The sequence below is a fragment of the Camelus dromedarius genome, chromosome 6, assembly GCF_036321535.1.
Source record: "Camelus dromedarius isolate mCamDro1 chromosome 6, mCamDro1.pat, whole genome shotgun sequence".
Taxonomy (NCBI): Eukaryota; Metazoa; Chordata; class Mammalia; order Artiodactyla; family Camelidae; genus Camelus; species Camelus dromedarius.
In genome coordinates, this window is record NC_087441.1 from 82,409,708 (window position 1) to 82,432,200 (window position 22,493).

The following is a 22,493-nucleotide window of genomic DNA, read 5'->3' on the forward strand; positions in this document are numbered from 1 at the left end:
TGGCAGGGGTGCAGAGGTACAGGGAGTGTAGGGGTGCAGGAAGGTGCTCAGGCACGTGGCCAGGGTCAGAAGGCAAGTGCACATCCTCGCAGTCAGCCTGACCCCGGGAGATTAGTGCAATGGTCTGGGGTGGCGGAGGGGGCGGCGGCGGCGGCGGCGGCGGCGGCGGTGGGTGGGAGGCTGCCCGGGCAAGCCGGTCGATTTCTTCTCTTCCCTGCAGCCTGGCCTGGGGGGGCGTTGGCCGCCGGAGATTCGCCAGATGTTGGACTCCAGGTAAGCTTGCTCCTGGGTGGTGGGGCGGTTAGGTCAGAGGGCGGTGGCAGCGGCAAGGGGGCGGAGCGTGGCTGCCCCTGGCGAACTGTTGGAATAGCTGCCTTCTCCCGGCTGCCGGGCCTGGGAGCGGCCTCTGCTGCCCCAGGTCGCTGCACACACCTGTCCCACTCAGCAAGCTGAGTGGGGAGTGGAGGCGGTGTCGTTAAGGTGCAGGGCCCACGGGGATAGGGGGGCTGCCGCACGGAAGCCGGTCAATTCGCTCCGCTCTCCCCCGCGGCGGAGCCAGGGGCGGCTTCTGCTGCTGTAGAGGCGGGACGCCGGTCTCCAGGTGAGCTTGGTCCTGGGAGGCGGCGGCGGCGGCGGCGGCGGCTGGGGGTTGGGGTCCGTTCCAGGGAGCTGCTCCATTTCTTCTCTCCCCCGCGGCCTGGCCTGGGGGCGACCTCTGCCGCCAGAGATTTGCCTGAGGTCCGACTCCAGGTGAGCTTGCTCCTGGGAGATGGGTGCGGTGCAGTCAGGGGGCTGGGAAGGTGGTGGCTGCGGGGATAGGGAGGCTGCCCCGGGGGAGCTTGAGGATTAGCTCCCATGTCTGTGCCGCGTGGCCTGCAGGCGGCCTCTGCTGCGCCAGGTCCCGGGACAACCCTTTCCCACTTTGCCTGCTGGGGGCGGGAGGCAGGGTAGTCAGGGTGCACGGGTGGCGGGGGTCGGGGGCCTGCAGCGGGGGAGCGGGCACATTTGCTCCCATCTTCCCCGCGGCTTGTCCTGGGGGAGGTGTCTCTTGCCCTGGGTTAAGAGACACGTGTATCCTAGTCAGCCTGGCCCCAGGAGGCGGGCGTGTTACGTTGGGGGTGGTGGCAGCAGCGGCAGGTTTTCCCATGGAGCCGGTCCATTTGCTCCCATTTCTCCCCATTTTTTGCCCTGGGGGCGGTCCCTGTTGTCCCTAGTTCGCCGGACGTCCATCTCCAGGTCAGCCTGCTCCCTAGAGGCGGCCACCGTGAGGTCAGGGGACAGGAGCGGTGGCTGCTGTGGGGGTAGGGGGCTGCCTTGGGGAGCTGGTGGATTGGCTCCCGTCTCCCCGATGGCCTGGTGTGGGAGTGGCCTCTCCTGCCTCAGATCACCAGACACACCTGTCCCATTTAGCCTGCTGGGGGAGGGGCGCCCTGGGAAGTGCCTTTAAAGTGTGGGGGAGGCGACGGCAGGGGTAGAGGACCTGCAGCGCGGAGCCTGTCAATTTGCTCTCCTCTTCCCCACGGCCAAACCTGGGGGCGTACTCTGCTGCCCAAGAAGCCGGATGCCCGTCTCCAGGTCAGCTTGCTCCTGGGAGGCGGGCGCGATGCTGTCGAGGGGCAGAGGCCGCTGCGACGGCCGGCTGCCCCGCCTAATGGGGCCACTTCTTCTCCTCTCCCCTGACCTGGCCTGGGGACGGCCTCTCCCGCCCAAGATTAGCCTGAAACCCCACACCCGGTCAGGTTGCTCCTGGGAGGTGGGCGCGGTGACATCAGGGGTTGGAGAGGAGGGGGGTCTGCCCCTGGCGGGCTGGAGGATAAGCTCCCATCTCTCTGGAGGCCTGACGTGGGGGTGGCCTCTGCTGCCCCTCATTCCCGGGTCACCCTTCTCCAGGACATATTGCCCCGGGGGTGCTGTAGGCTGCGGGGGCGGCGGGTTGTTGGCGGGGGTATGGAGCTTGCCGCTTGGGAGCTGGTGGTTTAGATCCCATTTCCCCCGCAGCTTGGCCTGGGGGCAGCCTCTGTTGCCCCAGGTCGCAAAGCACTGTTTCCCTGACAGCTTAACCACCGGAAGTGGGCAGGATGTGCTGAGGGGGCGGAGGCAGCCGCCAAGGCAGCGACGGAGGGGGCTGTCCCTGGCCAGCCGGTCAATTTGTTCCCATCTCAACATTTGCTGTCCCAGTTTCGCAGGACGCCCTTCTCCAGTTTATCCTTCTCCTGGGAGGTAGGCTCAGTGCATGCAGCCCAAGGTCTGGGCTCTCCCCTGGGGAGGGGCAGAACTCTCTTCTTCTTCTTTGTCTTTATTCTTCAGCAAAGTGGTTACTGGCCCCAATTCTTAATTCTGAGAAAGTGTAGCCTGTGTTACGGAGGAGCTGCTGGACAGTGAGGTTTCTGGGTGGGTTTTCACATCAGCTGATGCCCCAGGCAGGCAGGAAATCTATTGCTTAGAGCTTCTTAGTCTGGAGTTGGGGGATGGCCCCGCCATCCTCACCATGCTTTTTACAAATGTGTTACTCCCCTCTTTTTCCTAGGTGACATTTTAGGTTATTGGGTCCCAGATTGCTGGCACACTCATCCCTGTTCTCAAACATCTTTTAAACTTGGGTGAAGTGATAAGTTGGGGAAGAAGATGATTTACTGAAAGGTAAGAATACTTAAATTTGCATTAAAGCTACATTCTGTCAATCTTTCTCAAATGATTTTTCTCTGATTCTAAATCCATGACCTAGTGAATGTTGTACTCCTGTGTAAATCATTGATCTTCACATCACACTTGTTGAGTGGTCAACGAGATTTGTTATTTAGATTATTCCTGAAAGGAAAAGCTCAGGCTTTTGAGAATTCCTTGTCTGATGTCACCCAGGCAGTCACAGTAGAAGACAGAGCTGATATAAAAATCCCTCACCTGCCTGAACTGCAAAGCTTCTGGGATTACTGATCCCTGAAATGCAGGTGACTCTTGATGATAATCTGGGGGATGGTTTACATGATCAGATTCTTCCAGTCCTGTAAATGGGTTCCGTGGCCCCAGCCCCGGGAGAGCTGGTCATAAGGGCCATATCGTGAGGGGTGGGATGGGAAGGCAAGGTCTAAGAGCTGGCATCACTGAGATTCCACACTCGCTAAACACAGACCCCAGAGCCTAATTGTTGTCAGGTTCTGTTCTGGATTTGAGAGTGTGTTCAGACATGATTCTTGCCCTTCAGGGGTCACTGCCTGGGTGGAAGTAACCTTTACATAAATCTGGGGAGGATGACAATTAAGTAGATGGGCTGTTATGATTCTCAGTGTGCCCAGGCTCGCTCTTCCAGGCACTCGTGGGACAAACGAGAGTCATGTTATTCACTCATACACTGATTTATTACCCTTGAATTGATCATTTGTCCCACAGTAAGTGAAACAAGCGATGAGGAACCTGAGTTTTGTCCCCTTTCCTAGCACTGATTGTATCTGTCAGTCAGGCGCCCTGCGTATGCATTGTGAAATGGTGGTATTTCTTGCCCAATGGGACTGCACTGTCAGTTCTCAGAATCAGGGGAGACACGTGGGTAGGACAGCACACTGACACATATGGCACCCCCCACCCCATGAGACAGCATTGTCGATGCTCAGGTGACCCGATGTAGACCGCGGTGCTAAACCTGAGCATGTTTAGTGATCTTGGTGGCTATGAAAATACAGACTGCCGGTCCCTACTTCTGGAGACTCTGAGGGTGTGCACCCCAGAATTCTGCATTTTAAGAAGCACTTTAACTAATTCTGATGAAGATGATCTGAGTGTCCCACTGAGAAACACTGGTGTGCGATGCACCAGTATTGAGGATTCTCAGGGAGCGATGTCTTTTCAGGATGGTCCAAGGGCCCTCACGAGACTTTTGCCTTGGGTGTAATTGTATGTGTTCGAAAGTGATGTCTCTCACTTCCAGTGCTTGTCAGCATGCTCTGTGCAGGGATTTGCTCTCAGCAGATATCAAAAACTATAAGTCTTCAGGTCACCGAGCTAGAGTGTGAGCGATCTTTTATTTTGGTTTTCTTTATTGCAATGCGGAGTCTCCCGAGAAGAGATTCAGACTGAACAGCTTTGTGTCGGACTTTGGAAGACCGCTGGTGCCCAAGGGGTTCTCTGGCAGCACAATGACGAATCTAGGTACCTCTTTCACTGCTACGTCAATGAAGTGGACCGCTTGGACAAGGCCAAAGCTGGTATCCCAACCATAGCCCTTGACAGTGATGTTCGGCTCCAGGAAGCCATCAGATGCAGCAGGTGGCCAGAGGAGGAGCCGAACGGGCTCATGAAATGTGACACCCCCAGCTTCATCAACACGGACCAGAACTCTTCCTTTGGGGAAGATGATCTCCTGATTTTGGAACCACCTATTGTTCTAGAAAATAAGCCAGTTGCCCAGACCTCACACAAAGACTTGAATTGGAAATGTGCTTTGTCAAGTATTTCTCTGAAGATGTGAAGTCTGTCTTTGTATGGCAGGAAGTCCCCTTTCACAAAATTGTATGTGTTTGTGTCTGAGAGAGAGAAATGGAGACAGACAGAAAGACGGAGACAGAAGAGAGCCCCCTCAGAAGAGAGCTAGTTAAGGTGAGTTTTTGTGCCTTAGTAAACATTTGGGGTTTTGGGGGGAACAAAGTATTTACACTGTCTCATTCTCCTCGTTGGAAACCTTGGCCCCGTCCTCAGTGTCAGCGGCCTTGAACGGGGGTTGCCATGGTGCTTTTCATCTGGCGCTGCCACTTCCACGCTCTGCCTTTAGCACGTTGCTTTGCCTCCCAGGGCTGCCACCCTTTAAACTGTAAGGTGAGGAGTCTGGAGTAGATGATCCATCCCAGCTCTGCTGTTTTGCAAATTTCTGATTTCGTATTCGGATGAGGCTGGGATACACCCAGAGCAGTATAAACCAGGCCCTACCTCCTGTCTCTTGCTGGGGCATCCCTCAGGTCTGTGCCTTCTACTCAAGCCTTTACTGAGCCCAGCTTTTGTCAGGAGCCCAAGTGCCTACCGGGATGGCAGGAGACCTGTCTCTCGTGGTCACGGTGGCAGACATTTCTATTGGTTGTGCTGAAACAGCTCTTCTGAGATCCTCCGGCCACCCTTGCTCCAACCTGAGGACAGACCTACCGTTCCTTTCCTAGGAGGAGGATCAACCCATGGTGCATTTTATGACAATCCTGTCCCCAGGAATGCACGGAAGGTTATCAGCTGAGTGAGGGGAAGTGCCTCTGTTTCTCTGTGTCCCTGTATCTCTGTCTGCTCACAGTGCCCTGCCACCGGCTACTGAACAAGAAAAGTGCTATTCACCATGCTGTGTGTTTTGCAGATGTGTAGGTGATGGTCTTGTGGCTCATGTGTGGGCTTTGTGCTGGGATGGTGAAGGGCTTATAAATACCTCATCAACATGTATTCGAGATGGCCTGGTGCCACACAGACTTGATTCATGAAGGCATCAAGCCTGCACACTGGTTTGGAAACAACTTGGTTTTGATCAGTCACACTGCATGCATGACTCACTGCTGATCTCTGGGTGGTTTTTTCATTTTAGATTTATTCACCCAGTGTCTTGCTTAAGCTGAAAAATACATTTATTTCACTAGAATATTCTCAGATTCTTTGTTTTCACACATCCAGTTGTTTAATTCCTTTAAAAATCATTTTGTGTTTATAATGCCTCCTAATATCTATCATCTCTAGGTTCCCAGTGGCCTGAGCCATGCACCAGATTTGATGTAGGAACTGTTCCACCAAAAGAAATCCCTTTGCCATAATATCTTTTGAGGAAAATATTATTCTTTAAGGCTCTAACAGTAAATCGTAGAACAAAGCATGGAACATTTATTGTAGTTAATACATGTTCATGCAAAAAGAAATGATATTTTCATTAAACAATGTTGATTTTAATAACTTTTACTAATGTGAATATTATTACTCATAATTTAAGTAACCAAATAAAACCACAGTTATTTATTATGAAGTTTGAAAACAATTTACACTGTCTCTCAATTAGAGGTAGCTTTATTAGAAGACTGAAGGGTATTTAAAAGATGGAAAAATACCCATGATGACACCATCATTTTTATTAACTAAATATCAAGAACTGTGCAGGGTTAAGATTTAACCCTCTGCAAGCTGTCAAGTTAGCATGAGGTAGTTTGTGGATGCTGCCAGAAGACAGGAGACTACCCCAGGTTCAGAGACAAAGAACTTCTTGCCAGCACAGCAGGCAGCTTGGGGTTCATGTTCATGTTGGTTCCTGAGTTTCTTTCCTTTTGCTGTTGTAACAAAAGACCACAGACTCAGTGGCTTAAAGCAATACACATTCATCATCTCACTGTTCTATTGTGCAGAAGTGCAAAGTCATTGTCAGTGGGCTAAAACCAACGTGTGGCCAAGGCTACGTTCCACACCGAGGCTCTAGGGAGGGATTCGTCTTCCTACCTTTCCCAGCTTGCAGAGGTGTTCACACTCCTTGGCCCAGGGCCCTGTGTCACTGTGACCTCTGCTGCCACTTTACATCTCTGTCTCTGACTATATAGATATAAAGGAAGAGTCTTCTACATCTGGTATGGACCCTTTTTCCTAAATGGACATTGTATCTCTATTTATGTGCAGATTAAAACCCCTTCCCTCCAGGGTGTGGTGGCATCAGCTCACAAGATTACCACTCTGGGCTTTAAGTGTCCTCTTTGTATTGTCACCTGGGAACTTCTCTTTCCATAGTTAGCTCTGTGTTACATTTGTTGTTGTATTTTACCCGGCATTACTGAAAGTTTTACTTAAAAGGGATCCTAATTAGCTCTGTTTACCTGTTTCCAGAGCTGAAAGCTTCAGTTCTAGAGTATCTGTTTGATTTCTCTTAAAAATACATTCCAGTATATTTCTCTGGTGAAAGTCTTTACCCTGTTGTCTATTCTCCCATAATTTCCTTATTTTCTTGAATATATTAAAAGTATTTTATAGCCTTTATTGGTAACTCTGATGCCTACATCACCTGGGGGTTTGCATCCTTTGTCTAATGTTTCTTATTCTCATATTATCCGTTATATAGTCTTGACATGTTGCATGTCTTGAAATTCTTTATTACATGGCAGACATTGCAAATGAAAAATCCATATGTTATTTTCCGTGAGAGGTTTTCTACCTTCCTGTTAGGCAAACAGGGTGAGGGACTGATCATGTCGCTCCAATCAGGCGCTGAGGTGGATCAGGACTGAAGTGCCTTTTTTCTTAAAACAGCTTTGAGGTATACTTGGCAAAGTAATTTTCACACGTATAAAGTGTACAGCTAATACGTTTTCACATAAGTATATCCCCAAGAAACCATGACCACATTCAAGAGAGTGAACATACCCATCACCCACAAAGCTTCTCTCCTGCCATTTGTTGTCCCTCCCTCCCTCCCCATCTCTTCCCCTGGAAACCATTGATCTGCTTTCCATCACAACATATTGGTCTGCATTTTCAAGATCCTTGTATGAATGGATTAATGCAGTATCTACTCTATGTTGTCTGACTTCTTTCATTCAGAGTAATTATTTTGAGAGTCATCTGTGTTGCTGTATTAATAGCTTATTTTTCTTATAGCAGAGTATTGTTTAGTGCTGAGTTTTTACTGAAGAGTTTGTTGTGAGCAGTGTTTGGATAGACCATCATTTGTTTTTCCATTTACTTCTTGATGGATGCATGGGTTATTTACAACTTGAGCTATTATAAATAAAATTGCAGTGAATATTTGGTTACAAGTCTTTATATGGACATATGCTTTTCTTTTCTAAAGCACCAGATGAGGAATATCTGGGTTATATGGTAGATAGGTATTTACCTTTTTTAAAGAAACTGTTAAAGACTTTTCCAAAATGGTTGTACTATTGTAAATTCCTTGTGGTGTGTATCAGCTCTGGTTGCTCTACTTCCTTACCAGCACTTTGTAAGGTCGGTCTTTCTAATCGTATTCATTCTTGTATGTATGTGTACTAGTATCTCACTGTGGTTTTTAAAAGCATTTCTCTAATGACTAATGGCATCTTTAATCAGCATCTTTTCATATGCTTATTATCCATCTGGATATCTTTACTGAAGTGTGTTTTCTGGCCTCATTCATTCATTCAGGTGTTTGCATTATTATTGAGTTTTGAGACCTCTTTATTCTGGATCAGATACAAAGAGAGACCTTTATCAGATATATGATCTGCAAATAGCTTCTGTCTATGGCTTGTCTTTTCATTTGCTTCGCAGTGTTTAGAACAGCTTTGAAGAGTCTTCATTTTGATAAAGTTCACTCTATCAGTTTCTTTTTGAAATAGATTATACTTTTGGTGTCATAGCAAAGAAATATTTGCCAAACCCAAGGTCATAAAGCTTAAGCCTATGCTTTTTCTCCTAGCTGTTTTATAGTTTTAGATTTCCTATTAAGATCTATGATCCATTGTGACTTAATTTTTGTATATTTTGTGAGGTGTGGATCAAAGTTCATTTTTTTTTTTTTTTTGCATATCACTATCTAATTCTTCCAGCACTACTTGTTGAAAAGATCCTTTCTCCACTGCATCCTTTTTGAGAATCAATTGTCTATATAAGTGTTGGTTTAGTTCTGAACATTCTATTCTGCTCCATTATTCTATTTTCCTGTTTTACACCAACACCATACTTTCTGATTACTGTAGTTTAAAAAAAAAAAAAAAAGGCTGAAAATCAGATAGTGCAAGTCTTCCAACTTTGTTTTTCTTGTTCAAAATTGTTTTGGATATTTGGGATCCTTTGAATTTTTATATGAATTTTAGAATCAGTTTTAAAATTCCTTACATCCTGTTCTGCCAAATTTCCACCCATGTCTTTGGCCATCTCCAAAGCCACATTTTCTGAAGAAGTCTCTCTAGATCCCAGGTGAAAGGAATTTCTGTTTCATCTGTGCTCCAATCACATTTGATAATATTTGATTACATTTATTCATATTTGGCTGGATGTACTTGTGTGATCTTTCCTGCCATATGGTAAATCTCTCAAGATTTGGAATCTTGACTTGGTTCCCTCTGTCTGCTGAGAAAACTAGTTCTATGCTTTGCAGGAGTGAGCCCTGCAGTAAGAGGTATCTGCAGCACACATCTAGCTCATTGCTTGCATATCGTCAAGGAATCCTGCAGATTTAGAATTGTTTATTGATTGTTGTCTCCAAGACGGCTCAGCCTTTTTTATTTCTATTGCTACTGCTGCAGTTTCAAAGGAAAATGGGCTAATTATTTCCCAAATATCAAAACATACTGTAATTGAGCTGTGACGCAAATTATGTGCTGCTGTTTCTTAACAACCTGCTTAGTGTTCACAGGTACCTTCACTCATGGAACTTTTGGGAGAATGTCATATCCTCAGAGATAGCAATGCTGTCTTTGGCAACCTGAGCGGTAGTATCTGAACTCACTCCTGCTGTTTTTCCAGTGCCCCCTCTAGCCCTCCTCCAGCCCTCCATGGGGGGGCCTGCAGTTCTTCCCTCGAAAATCCTGTTGCTTCTCAGGAAGAATTCCCTATGAAACATATTCATGTCCTTCTTGTGGGGACATTCAGTCCAGAGACCTGACAGCAGGGGAAAATGTTTAGACTGCTTTTGGTAGAACGTAAATTCTTCCATACTTGTTAGAAGTAAATCCAATGAGGAAACTGTGTTGGCATCTAACAAATCAGGATAAATGTCTGATGAGGAAGATCAGCTTCCCCATCCCACTCAGGCGTCATGTTGATGTGACGCTCACCTTGGCTAACATTTTCTCCTGTGAGCAACGTGAAGTTCAAGACGTTATGAATGGCTTTTTGTTTTTCTTCCTTAGTCTTTCCACATTCACTGTGTCTGGTGAGATTATATGAATCCTGCTTATTTTCAGCCCAGCACTAAGCTTTTTAAAAGGATCACGTGTTTAAAAGGCTAGTGGACAATATGTTAGAAGATTGAAATCCTTAGACTTTGGTCCTAGAGTTGAATCTTGGTTACTGGTGAATGAGAATTCCCGTTAAAATTTTAAATTCAGTGATATAAAGTTTTAAAAATAGTTAAATATTAGTCAATTTCATTAAACACTATAGCAGTTATTTACTTTTAAGCCTGTCTCTGGGGCAATTTTGCAATGATTCCCTCCCTTTATTGATTCCCTCTTTATCAGAATCCTTGAGAGGTCCCTGTCATCATTGTCAGTATCATCATCATCATCACCATCATCATGGAACTGATTCCTCTGGGAGATTCTAGGAAAATAAAGAGCTGGACGGGGTTATGTGCAGGTCAGTGTGTGCATATACAGTAAGAACAGTTGTCAGACATTAGATTCAAGATACCCATTCCATTTAGAGAAGAATGTGGTCATGAAATCCTGATGTGCTGAATGAAGGAAGCGATGGGAACAGGGTAGTCAATGGAAAGGAGGAGGAATTGAGCGAAGCGGGGAGCATAGGTCCTTGGTTAGGTGATCAGCACATTGGTGAGAATGAGGGGAGTGTGATGGCAGAATCATGTCCCTCCCCGGCCACAGGGTAGCCACCTGTGACATGTTACTGTACATGGCAAAATGCATGACAGATATTTTAGGACAAAAATCTTAGAGGATTTCTGTCTTCTAAATTGTCTATCAGTTAGCATTTTAAACCCATGATACATTATTAAAGATTAGTGCAGGGGGACAAATAAAAAGGATTCATATAATCTCACCAGACATACTGAATGTAGAAAGGCTAAGGAAGAAAAACAAAAAGTCATTCATATGTGCCTTGAACCATAAAATGCTCATGAGAGGAAATGTTACACAAGGTGAGTGTCACAGCCACATTCATAATGCCTGAATGGGATGGGACAAGGGGATCCTGAGATGAGACAATAGGGTGAGTAGCCTGGATTGTCCAGGTGGGCCGAATGTAATCACAGGGGTCCTTGAAATGGAGGACATTTCCCAGCTGAGTTTAAAATCAGAGGGAGGTGTAGCCATAGAGCAATGTTCAGAAAGGCTGCTGACCATGAAAATGGAGGAAGTCGTGGGGCACAAGCTAAGGAAGGTGGGTGACCTCTGGAAACTGGAAAAAAACAACAACAACAAGGAAACATTCTCTTCTAGACCCTCTAGAAGGAAGGAACCCTGCTGCTACCTTGAATTTAGCCCAATGAGAACTGTGTTGGATCTCTGACCTCCACAGCCATAAGCTGATAAATCTGTGCTGGTTTAAGCTCTTAAGCTTATGGAAATTTCTTACATTGGTAAGAGGAAAATAACATAGTGAGCCGTAGTGTAACGGATTAAAGGTATAGGATGGGGTGTGGAGAGGATTCTGACATTTACAACTAAAAAACAACCAGGTGAAGTGGGAAGGTGTTTTAAGGAAGACCTACCTGGCAGGGCTGTTAAGCAGACTGGAGCGAGGGGAGCATTGGAGTTAGAGGAATCAATTAAATCTCTACCAGAAAAATAAGGAATAAAATGTAACAGGGCTTCAGTGATAGTGGATGTAGGAATTAAAATGGGCAGAGAGACATAAATATTACTTTGAAATTAGCTACAGGTTTGATGACTGCATGTTGGGGAGACTTAGCCGATGTGTGGACTGAATGTTTGCATCCCCTCAAAATCCATATGTCGAAACCCCATCTCCCAGGGTGATGGTATTGGGAGGTGGGGCCTTTGGTAGGTGATTAGTAGGATAAAATGAGGTCATGAGAGTAGAGCCCTCATGAATGGGATTAGTGTTCTTATACAAGCCCCCAGAGTGCTTGCTTCTCTCTGCTCTCTGGGATATGAAGATATTGGGAAGACAGCCATCTTCGAGCTGGCAATCCTCTCAAGGATACATTGACCTTGAAAGTCTCAGCCTCCAAACCATAAGGAATATGCTGGTTGTTTAAGCCACCCGACCCACGGTAATTTGTTACAGCATCCCAGACTGACGAAGACAGTGGAGAATGCCTCTGAGTTTGGCACTGATTGCCTGGAGAATGCTGAAACCCAGGGAAGTGGGCAGCACAGACGTTTACTCATTTAATCCTGCCAACACAGTAGGAGATAGAGTCTACATATTCCTCGCTACTTAAAAGGTAAGGAAAAAGAGGCACAAATAATAACAACGACAACAGAAACAACAATAATTTGTCCAAGATTCACACAGAACCCCCTGGAGGCAGAGTGAGAATTTATACTCAGGCAGGCTGGCCCCAGAGCCCCTGCTCATAACTAATAAGTCAGATCACCTTGCTTATGTGGATCAGTTTTTTTCAACTGTGATATGAGGGTACTGTGTCCAGTAACTTATAATTTCAAAATACTTCACTGTAACGGAATCATTAGTCACAGGCCTTACAAACCACAGAAACCTACACATACAAAAATTACTCGTTAGGTCAAGATAACCAATAACGTTTTTAAATATTATACCTGCTGGGCCTTTGCAATAAAATGTCTTTTTATAATTCTGTCTGGCTACAGAATAACTTCATAATCCTGCATGTTGCTGGTGGCTCCCATGTTGGACAGCACGGGCCTAGAGATTTTAAATTACTTGCCCAGACTCGCCCAGGAAGCTCGTGGTGGGGTCCGAGCTATAGTCTGGGACTTTTCCTTCCTATCCAACAAGTCCCTCATGGAAGTTTAGAAGCTTCTCCTTTGGTGCCCAGCTGTCTATCCGTACTTATAACATCTTGTCAGGTGTTCCAGCCTGCCCCTGAACATCAGCCAGAACCCACTTCTGCTCTATTTTGTCCAGGTAATACCTTCTAGCAACTTCCATTGCCTTCTTGGCATCAGTTCTTACCTGGAAGGGTAGTGGCTAGAGGTGGAAATGTGTCCACATGACAGGTTTTTCATAAACATAGCAGGAGTGGTCAAGAGAATAAAACGTCAGGAAGATGAGTAGAAGCAGGTCATTTAATATACCAAATGGGTACTTTCAATGTCTGTGTTTCCGAGTCCAGGCTTGTTCTGCTCGTGCATTACAGGCCAATAAATCAGGAGACCAGGTTTTGGGGGCAAGAAATAGCGACTTTAATTTGGAAAGCCAGCTGAGAAATGGTAGAATAATGTCCTGGTGAACCATCACCCCAAGTCAGATTTCAGGCTCTTCTTATATTAAAAATGGGAAGTGGGAATGCTTGGTTGTTGCAAACTTGGTGTATGAATTCTTTGTTGTTAGAATCCTTTGTTCTTGCAGCTCTTCACCTGGGTCACATCCGTGTAAACCTCCAACAAACAAATGTTGTTTTCTATTCTGTAACTTGTTATCTTTATGTGAATAGAAAAGTGTTAATATCCTTCAAAGTCAGAGCCTTGAGAATAGGGTCTCCTGTATATTTCAGGCTCTAGGCAACATTGTTTTACAAAAGGTGCAGAACCAACAAGACTAAGCCTAGGAAACAGGGCACAGGGTTAAAGTCAAAGGAACAGATCTAATATGGAGTCAGATTTTTTCTTTCCTATTTCAGTAGTGCCATGGAGAAGGCAGTTTGGGCAGCTTTTTGTAGGGTCCTGGAGGCTTTCTCAGCCTCTGTGTGCCTCTGTTGAAAACCCTTCATAGCTATCTGGCCTGCTGGAAAACCACTCCGCCTGTTTTGCCCTGAAGATGTGTTCTGTTTATAACTGATCTCTACTTCTTGGAAAACAACTCAATAAAAACTCAGTTGGTTTTCCACCAGCCATGGGCAGGGGTGAGGAATAGCACTTTATTATTTTATGAAAAAAAATAAAAGAAGTCTTAAAACAGCACTGGGCACATAGGAGAGAGTCAATAAATGCTTCCTGGCTGAAATCAAAGTGATGGCTCAGTGATTCCATGGCTGCTGTATTTGCTGAGCTTGCTACTCCTTTGCTCCATTACACATTTTTTTTTAACTGAAAAAGAAATACATGCATGTGGTTGAAAAATTTCAAACAGAGCACAAAAATACACAAGTGAAAGAAGTTTTCCCTCATCCTCTCTTCTTTCAGCCCTCCCTGGAGATGCCACTGTTTACAATCCTTTGTGTGTTTTCCAGATATGCTATGCACATTCCGACCTATGTATGTAAATTCCTTTAAAGTTAAAGTATTACTTATTTTTAACTTAAAGGGATTTAAATCCTCAAGTGTCTTCTGCCCTGGTAATAGAAAAGAACAAATCTGACTCCATATTAGATCTGTTCCTTTGACTAAACCCTGTGCTCTGTTTCCTAGGCTTCATCTTGCTTGTAAAACAATGTTGCCTAGAGCCTAAAATATACAGGAGAGCCTATTTTGAATGCTCTGACCTTTAAGGATATTTAACACTTTTCCATTCATATAAAGATAACACGTTACATAATAGAAAATAACGTTTGTTTTGTTGGAGGTTTACAGGGATCTGACCCAGGCAGATAGCTGCAAGAACAAAGGATTCTAACAACAAAGAATTACTACATCAAGAAGATTGCAAAAACCAAGCTCGTAGGAAAGGAGCCTGAATTCTGACTTGGGGAGATGGTTTTCCAGGACATTAGTTTGCCATCTAGGTCTACAGAAAGTTGCTATTTCATGCCCCAACACCTGGTCTCCCAACTTACTGGCCTGTCCTGCATTAAGGAGAATGAATTTGGACTCAGTAACACTCCTATCTTCCTAGCAAGCTGGGCACTGGAATTGAGGGCAGCTATCCCACACCCAGGGACATACTGTGTGCCCTTGATGGTTCCCCGAGGGTGGGGAGTGGTTTACCCAGGAAGGATGGGGACTATGCACCAAAACTCAGGCAGTATGCTCCTTTTGGGATCTGACCTTGTACCTCCCGCTCCCCGCCAGCACAACACCTGGGACAGTGGAGGTAAGGCAGAGATCTTGCCTGCCTGTGTCCCAGCGTGTAAAAGGGGAATACGTACTCTTTCCAAGGTAGTTCTGAGCGACAACACCTGCGGGTGCTTGGTTCCCAGAGCAAAAGGAAACCCAGCTCCGCTTGGGGGCAATGGGTGTGATCCCCGTAGGGGTCCTGCAGAGGCCTTGGGTGGAGGGCTGGGCCAGGGAGGTAAAATATGAGCTGCGGGCCTTGAAGGGTTAGAGAAGTGTGCAGAGGCAGGACTGCTGCCTCCTTCAGGATGCCCCCAGAGTTAAAACTATTTCTCTCCATCTCTGCTACTCTCCTCCACCCTCCAGATCCCTGCCTTCTCTCTGCTCCTCCTGTCCATGTCTCTCCCTCCACTTTTCCCCTTCTCCCTTCCTCCTCCCATCTTCTCCGTCCCTCGCTTCCCCACCTTCTCTTGCAGAACCCAGAGAGGATCGCTGGCCCTCCTGCGCATGCGCAGTCTGTGCCAGCTGGACCGAGGGTTGGAAGCTGCAACTCCGAGCCGGGGATCGGCCCCAAAGGCTTCTCAGCTCTTTCGCCCGGTAGGACTTTGGCTCCTGCCCTGGCGCCCCGGCCACAGCTGTCCAGGGCCAAGTGTGCACCTGCCGCCTCTCGCCCCAGCCGGGCTCCCCTCAGTCCGCGGCTGGCTTCCCCTTCCCCTCTCCCGCCCGCGAGTCCTCTCCTCCCGGGCTGCCTCTCCTCGGGCGCCGGCCCGTCCCCGCCCCTAGGCGGGCTGTGTCCCGGGCGGGCGGGTTCTGCGGACCCGGACGGGGGCGGGCGGCTGGGGCTGGGGCTGGCCTCCGAGCGGGGCTACAGTCCGCGTCACCCCCCCCCCGCTTTCCCTGCCCCGCGACCCCGGGGCTGCCCTCCTCTCCCTTTCCCGCTCCCTGGGGACCAGCTCAGTGGTGTGGGCGCTGCTCCCCGGGCTGAGAGCCTCCGGCTGTGAACCCCAGCTTCTCCTGGTGGAGTCGGGAAAAGGGAGCGTCAGTGCTGAGCGAGCTTCCGTCTCCTCCCTCAGTGTTTCTGCCCCAGGTAAGTACCTTGAACACTTTCACGTGTTTTGATGGCGGTGCTTGATGATGTCACTGTTTTTATAGTGAGAGGGATTACAGTGTTGAAAGCAAGGCTTGGTTCATTTAAAAATGAGCTGAAGGCATGAGGCTGTGACATCCTCCATCCTTCCCTCTCCCAGGGTGAAACGTGTGGCCGTCGATCTTAAAAAGATAGTTACAGTCCCTAACTAGCCCAGCCCAGCTAGGGTGTGTTAACAGGAACAGCACCACCAGAGGCGTTGGAGACTCAGGGACTTTGCAGTCCTAAAGAGCTCCTGGCAAAATTTGGTTTGTTTTGGTTTTTTTGTTCTTCTTAAATTGTGGGGCAGACTAGTAGTATAGAGGGAAAAATAATTGTCAAGAAATATTTTTTCATTTAACATCTTTATTGTGATATTGTTCACACACCATGAAGTCCACCCACTTAAATGCTACAATTCAGCAGCTTTAGCATATTCACAGTGGTGCAACCATTTAATATTCCAGAACGTTTTCATCACTTCAGAAAGACCAGTGGAAATGAATGACCTATCCACCCCTTCCCTGTGCTGGTTCTAAAGAAGTTTCTTGGTTGTTCCTGACCATAAATTATCGTGTTACCCATAAAAAATCTGGTAGGAAATCTAAACAGAATTGTATTGAATCTGTCTATCAAAGCAAGAAGAATTAATGTCTTTATGGCATAAATTTCTTCTACCCATGAATATATCTCGGACCCTATATTTTCATATTTCCAGAGCCTGGCCCATGGGAAGTCCTCTTTAATTGTTGGGTTTGTGAATGATGAGATTCTATACATCGTTAGTTGCAACTGAAGCCTTTCACAGAAGAGAAAAGTAAACTCACTGAAGCCAAGTGACTCTCTGATGGTCAGAAAGAGTGACAGCCAGTGCTGGAGTGATCCAGTGGACTTGGTGTTTGTAACCAGAATTCTCCAGCACCTACAGCTAAGGGGATCAGAGTATTCTTTTATTTTTTCTAAATGGCGTTTCTTTTATTTTTACTTATTTTTTAAAATTATTTTTTATTGAAGTGTAGTCAATTTAGAATGTTAGTTTCAGATGTACAGCAGAGATTCAGTTATAAACATATGCATATGTATCTACATATGTTTTAGATTGTTTTTAGTACAACTCATTACAAGAAATTGAATATAGTTCCCTGTGCTATATAGTAGGTCCTTGTCATTTATTTTATATTTATTAATGTGTATCTGTTAATCCCCCTTTTCCTGCCTGCTAACCACAGTTTGCTTTCTATGTCCATGAGTCTATTTCTAGCAGCACCGTATTTGCTAGTAATATATGCTGGTTGGCTGCTTTCAGTTTCAGTAATTCCACCTTATCTGTGGGCATTTTCCTTCTGGTGGGCCTGTGTGTGGTTTGCACACGTGATATAAGAGTTGTGTATTTGGGAGAACTCCAGGCCTCATGTAGTGCCTGGTACAGAGTGCCCACTGAGCTGATGCTTGAACTGGGAAAAAAAACATAGTAAACGTTGGAATTTCCACTATGGTTGAGACTTCCAGGTTTCCATAACCTGTTTAGCCCACCTTAATGTTGGCTGCACCCATACTGGGTAATTTGGTGGAACTTCATGGTATGGTGGTGTAGAGACGGGGCCTTGTATGCTTCTTCTCTTTCCGTTTTCTAAGACTCATTCTCCTGGGCCTTCCAGATCCTCCCCCAGAAGTGCCCAAGGCTGGCTTGGTGCTGCGCTGAGGCAATATTTGTTAATAAGACCCTTTCCTCATCTCTTCTGAGCCTCCGTTTCCTTCTCTGCACAATGAAGACTTAGACTAGAAAAGTGCTTTTCAGTTTCTTTTAAGCCATGTTTCCTTTGAGAAACCGAATATACAAATCTCTCCTCCCATTCAACATACAGATTTTGACACATCCTCCAAGGAGTGACATAGCTCTTTGTGGAAAATTGAAGTGATTGTGATTCCAGGTGGCACAGAAAAGACTCTTCAGACATTTATTGCAGGGAGAGGGCAGGAAAGGGGCAGTATATCCCACTTTCTAGTGTGAGCACTGGAACAGGGGCTTGGGTTTAAATACAGTGTCCGAAGTGGCCTCTCTCTAATCTTTTTTTTTTTTTTTGCCTCTCTCTAATCTTGCACAATGTGATGAACCTCTCTCCCTCAGTTTCTTAATGCGTCAAGTTGGGGTGATAATAATTTAAGTCTTTTGTGAAACATTATACACATAAGACATTTGTTTCTCGGTAGAAAAAAAACCTGCGAGAGAATCTGGGATTTCTTTAAAAAAAAAAAAAATCTTGTCCACAGCACTCTGTCTGTGTCTATTTTGAAGTTCCTTGAGGGTGAGTGTTGGGTCTAAAGTCCATCGTGGGACAGGTGGCCCATGGGTCTGTGTGCCGCAGATTGCCCCCTCCTCCCCAGTCCTCTTCCTCTCAGTCCAGGATGAAGTTCCCTAGTAGATTTACACAGAGATCTTGTGGAAATGGCTTTTCATTTTATTGTTTCACGAAGAAGGGCTGCCATCATGATCTCTGTAGTCAGCTTTTGGTGACCTGAAGGCTATGCAATTACGTTTTTCTATTTAATAAAAAGAAAAAAAAATTACAAGTACAAAATTAGACCTACGGTGGTGGCAGGGGCTCTTGAAAGTGGGGACCATTAGCTTTGTTAGTTTCAGGTGCAGGGGCCTCTGGCCATGAGGACACATCATCGTGCTCTGAAGTTGGAGGGACCAGTGGGCTCAGTGGGAATGTTTACTGAGTGTATCTCATGGGCTGGGCATTGACCTATTTGTACTGTGTGTTCCTTATTTGAGACAGTGAGCTCATTTAACCTCAATAGCCTCTTTAATAAATTAGACTTTTTATTTTGAGATATAATGTAGATTCCCATGTAGTTGTAAGAGATAATATGGAGAGGGCCTACGGACTTTTTGCCCAAGTTTCTTTAAAGGTTCCATCTTGCAAAGTTGGGATACAATTCAGTAATGACTCACTAACACTTTGAGGTTTGTGTTATTGCCCTCATTTCTATTCATGATTAAACTGGGGTTAAGAGGAGCACACAGGCCTGCCCAGGTCACCCATGGTTAGTGTAGAGTCGGGTGAAACGTGGGCTTGGGATTTCCAGGCAGTACCATCATGATGCTCTGTGGCAGGGAGCAGCATTCACTTTGCTTGTTTATTCATTCATTCAACAAGCATTTATTGAGTAAACTCTGTGGGTCAGATGCTATCATAGGTTTATCTGATTCTTCAGCAGTATGGAGAATCCGGTAATGTTTCCTTCTTTTTTTTAATCTGAGAAAATTAGCTCTGAGAGGTTATAAACCCCCCAAAGGAAATATAGCTCATAAATGAGGGATAGTAAATTTGTACAGTTCCTTCTTCTTATGCAGGTGGGACCCTAGGCATTTTACATTTGTAAACTTCCATAATCCAGATATATTCTTGTAAGGCAAGGATTTTTTTTTAATTGAAGTATACTCATGTTTACAATGTTGTGTCAATTGCAAGGTGTTTTTTTTTTTTTTCTTGAATTTGGAATTCAAAAAATATTTTTTGAGGGGGGTAAATAGGTTTATTTATTTGTTTCATTTTTTTAAAATGAGGTACTGAGGATTCAACCCAGGACCTCATACATGCTAAGCATGTGCTCTACCACTGAACTGTACCCTCCTCCCCAAAGCAAGTTTTCTTATCAAGTATTCTGCAGCTTAGGAGTTCAAATAAATTGGAGTTGAAATCCAGGTCTTTTGATCCTACTGTGTTTCTTTGCTTTATATCCTGCTGAGGGGTGTGGAAGCAGTTCCTTTATTCATTCCTTTATTCAGCAGTTTTGAGCACTGACTTTGCATCAGGGCCTGGCTAGGTGCTTGGAAACAGAAAACAAGAAATGACCCTTTTCTGCAGAGGGCGGAGGCCTAGACCAAAAGCTGCGTAATGTGATCTGAGCTGCGGTAGCCATGTGCAGACGCTGAGGACAAACTGTACCCCCGGCTTTGCTTGGGCTTCCCCTGCCTTCTGACTGGTACACACCAGGTCACCGCAACCCAGTGAGGCCCGCAGCCCGCAGCACAGTATGTACCTCGGTCTCCTCTTCCCTCTCGTCAGGGCCTGCAACATGAACATCCCTGACTACGTGCAGTGTGCTGAGGACCACCAGACTCTCCCCGTGGTGGTCCAACCCGTGGGGATCATCTCAGAGCAGAATTTGTTGTGCATCTATAAGCGAATCTCCTTGGTGAGGCAGATCAGCCCGTGCGGCTCGCAGTGGGCACTCTGTATCCACTAAAGTCACCACTATGCGCCCGAGAATGGGTGGAGCGACTTCCAGACCCACCACAAGGTCGTGGGCCTTGTCACCATTACCGACTGCCTCTTGGCCAAGACCTTCGAGAAGCTCCACGTGCAGAGGAGCTGTATGGCACCACGCTCTATGACTCTCGGCTCTTTGTCTTTGTGCTGCATGGGGAGGTGGCCGAGCAGCCGCGCACCGACGTGGCCTTCAATTTACGAGGACTGCCGGGTGGTGGAGAAGAGGATCGAGGACTTCACTGAGTCTCTCTTCATCATGCTCAAGTCCAAGTGGCTGGACGGTGCATCCAACAAGTCTGGGGACAAGATCCTCCTGCTCTACATCCTGTTTGAGAATGAGGACTTCGTGGGACTGGACACAGAGAGCAGGAAAGTCTACCTGGATGCCCGGCCACCCTGGCTATGTGAAGGGTTGCTTCCCTACATCCAGAAAGGGATCAGCAAGGAGGAGGGCTGTCTTGTAGCCAAGGCGTGAGGGAGGAGCAACCCGCCGGTTTTCAGACGTTTAAAAGTGAATCCGCCTTTGTTTCAGAGAGATTCTTCTAGGGTTATTATGGACACTTACTCCCGCTTTTCAGCCAATTACCCTGGTGTGACCCCTGGAGTTGCTGTCCAATAGAGTAGCCAAAGCCACTGATGCTAGGAGAGCTGGGGAGGAGGCTGCTCTGAGCTGAGATGTGCTCTAGGTCAAATGCACATCAGACGCTGAGACTTGTCTAGTAAAAAGAATGTAAACAATCTTGTTACTTTCTTTATTGATTACATGTCAATATGATAGTATTTTACATACAGTAGTATAAGTAAGATATGTTCTTAAAATCAGTTTCTAGGGGTTTTTTTGGGGGGTTACCTCTTTAAATGTGGCAACTGGGAAACTTTCTTTACATGGCTCACATTTCATTCCTGTTGGACAGCCTCTCCTGGGACAGTCTCATCACTTTGCTTATAGATGTCATGCTGAATCCTGAGATGCAGAATGAGGCGCTGGTTGAGCTGGGGGTGGAGCCAGTGTCTCCTGCTTCCCAGGTCCAGCACCTGCACGGCTCAGGCCCTCTCTCCCTGCCTGACAACCACCATGCCAATTTAGGACAACAGAAACACTGCCAGGGGCTTCCAAATGAGCTCCTTACGCAGGGAAATGCGTGTCACGGAGTATGGGGCACAGCAGGGAAAGATTCGTCCTCACTTTGTCCCTGTGATTAGGTCAACGGACCCACTTTGCCTTGGAAGTGCAGACGAGTTCTTCTGGGCTGCCTAACCCCCCTCCTTTTGCTCTGTTTCCCTGTGTATCTATCGAGATGTCCCTCGGGCAGAAGAGGGTGAGATGCCTTTGCCGAGAGGTGGTCCCCCTTTGCTGGGGAGATTGTGGGAATCTGTGTCCCCCCGGCCTACGGCCTCGGGCCTTGACTCTGGAGAGGGCTCATGGTGGTCCCACAGGTGACGGTCGGAGGACCTGGCACGTGCTGCCGGGCCCGAAGTGGAGGAGGTGTTCTGCGATTCTCTGTGAGTCTAAAATCAGATTCTACTTTCTGGTTGTTGGTAAGTTGGAGGAGAAGATGCCAGAGAATTGATAAAAAGATAGTCCAGACCAGTCCTGTGAGTGACAGGCACAGGGGACCCGAGTCCCACCTGCTTGTGGTGCCTGGCGGGCTCTGGATGAATTTTCACTTCCTCCCCGGACATAACTCTATGGCTTAAGGAAGGGGCGAGGCATATCGTGGCCATGACCTGTACTTGTCCTCGCAGGGCCCTGTGATCTACACGGCTTTCTCCCCTTCTGCTTCTTGTAGATGAGCTGGCAGATGTAGTGGTCTGGGCAAAGCTGAGTGCACAGATGCCAGCACCGTGCCACTCCCAGGCTGGCTCCATTCCCGTCACCTGTCACCTCCTGCTCAGTCCCCAGGCGTCAGTGAATGTAGGTGCATCGGTGCAACGTAAGCAGGGACCACCTTCTCCCCCTGGACAAAATGGTGGGTGAGCAGTGGAAGCCTGGAGCCCTGCCCCAGCCCCCTGGCCAGTGCCTCCTCTTTTGTCACAGGAGGCACTGGTGATATGTTTGCTCAGCAACTGCTTGGCTCTGAGTCTGCAGACCCACCAGAGAATGCCAGCTTGTTTTTGCCTTTTGAAGTGTGTCCTTGGGATTTGGCGGAGTAGCTGGTTGTGTGCTTAGCCCATAGTGGTTGACACTGTCACCATTGTTTACCCAGAACCTCGTGTACCAGGCATGGCTCTCGGCATCAAAATACAGCAGCGCATTAAACCTCCCTCCTGGTGGGTCTGTCTGTTTTGGTACCATAAGGGCTCAGCCAGCATCTGAACGTCAGTGAGATAACG

At 46.8% G+C, this 22,493-nt stretch overlaps 1 protein-coding gene across 40 annotated transcripts in view; it reads left to right on the plus strand.

Moving 5' to 3' along the window:
- The window catches only part of LOC135321522 (uncharacterized), a 196,292-nt gene that overhangs the window by 9,498 nt on the left and 164,301 nt on the right, over positions 1 to 22,493 (plus strand). For 29 of the 40 annotated variants that reach the window (XM_064487056.1, XM_064487072.1, XM_064487079.1 and 26 more), the window contains 6 exons: positions 221 to 273; positions 2,056 to 2,220; positions 2,528 to 2,640; positions 4,047 to 4,590; positions 11,905 to 12,064; positions 15,120 to 15,840. In XM_064487056.1, the coding sequence (XP_064343126.1) occupies positions 221 to 273; positions 2,056 to 2,220; positions 2,528 to 2,531 (222 nt within the window). In that variant the 3' untranslated portion in view covers positions 2,532 to 2,640; positions 4,047 to 4,590; positions 11,905 to 12,064; positions 15,120 to 15,840. The other 11 variants (XM_064487089.1, XM_064487069.1, XM_064487067.1 and 8 more) reach the window with 11 other exon arrangements.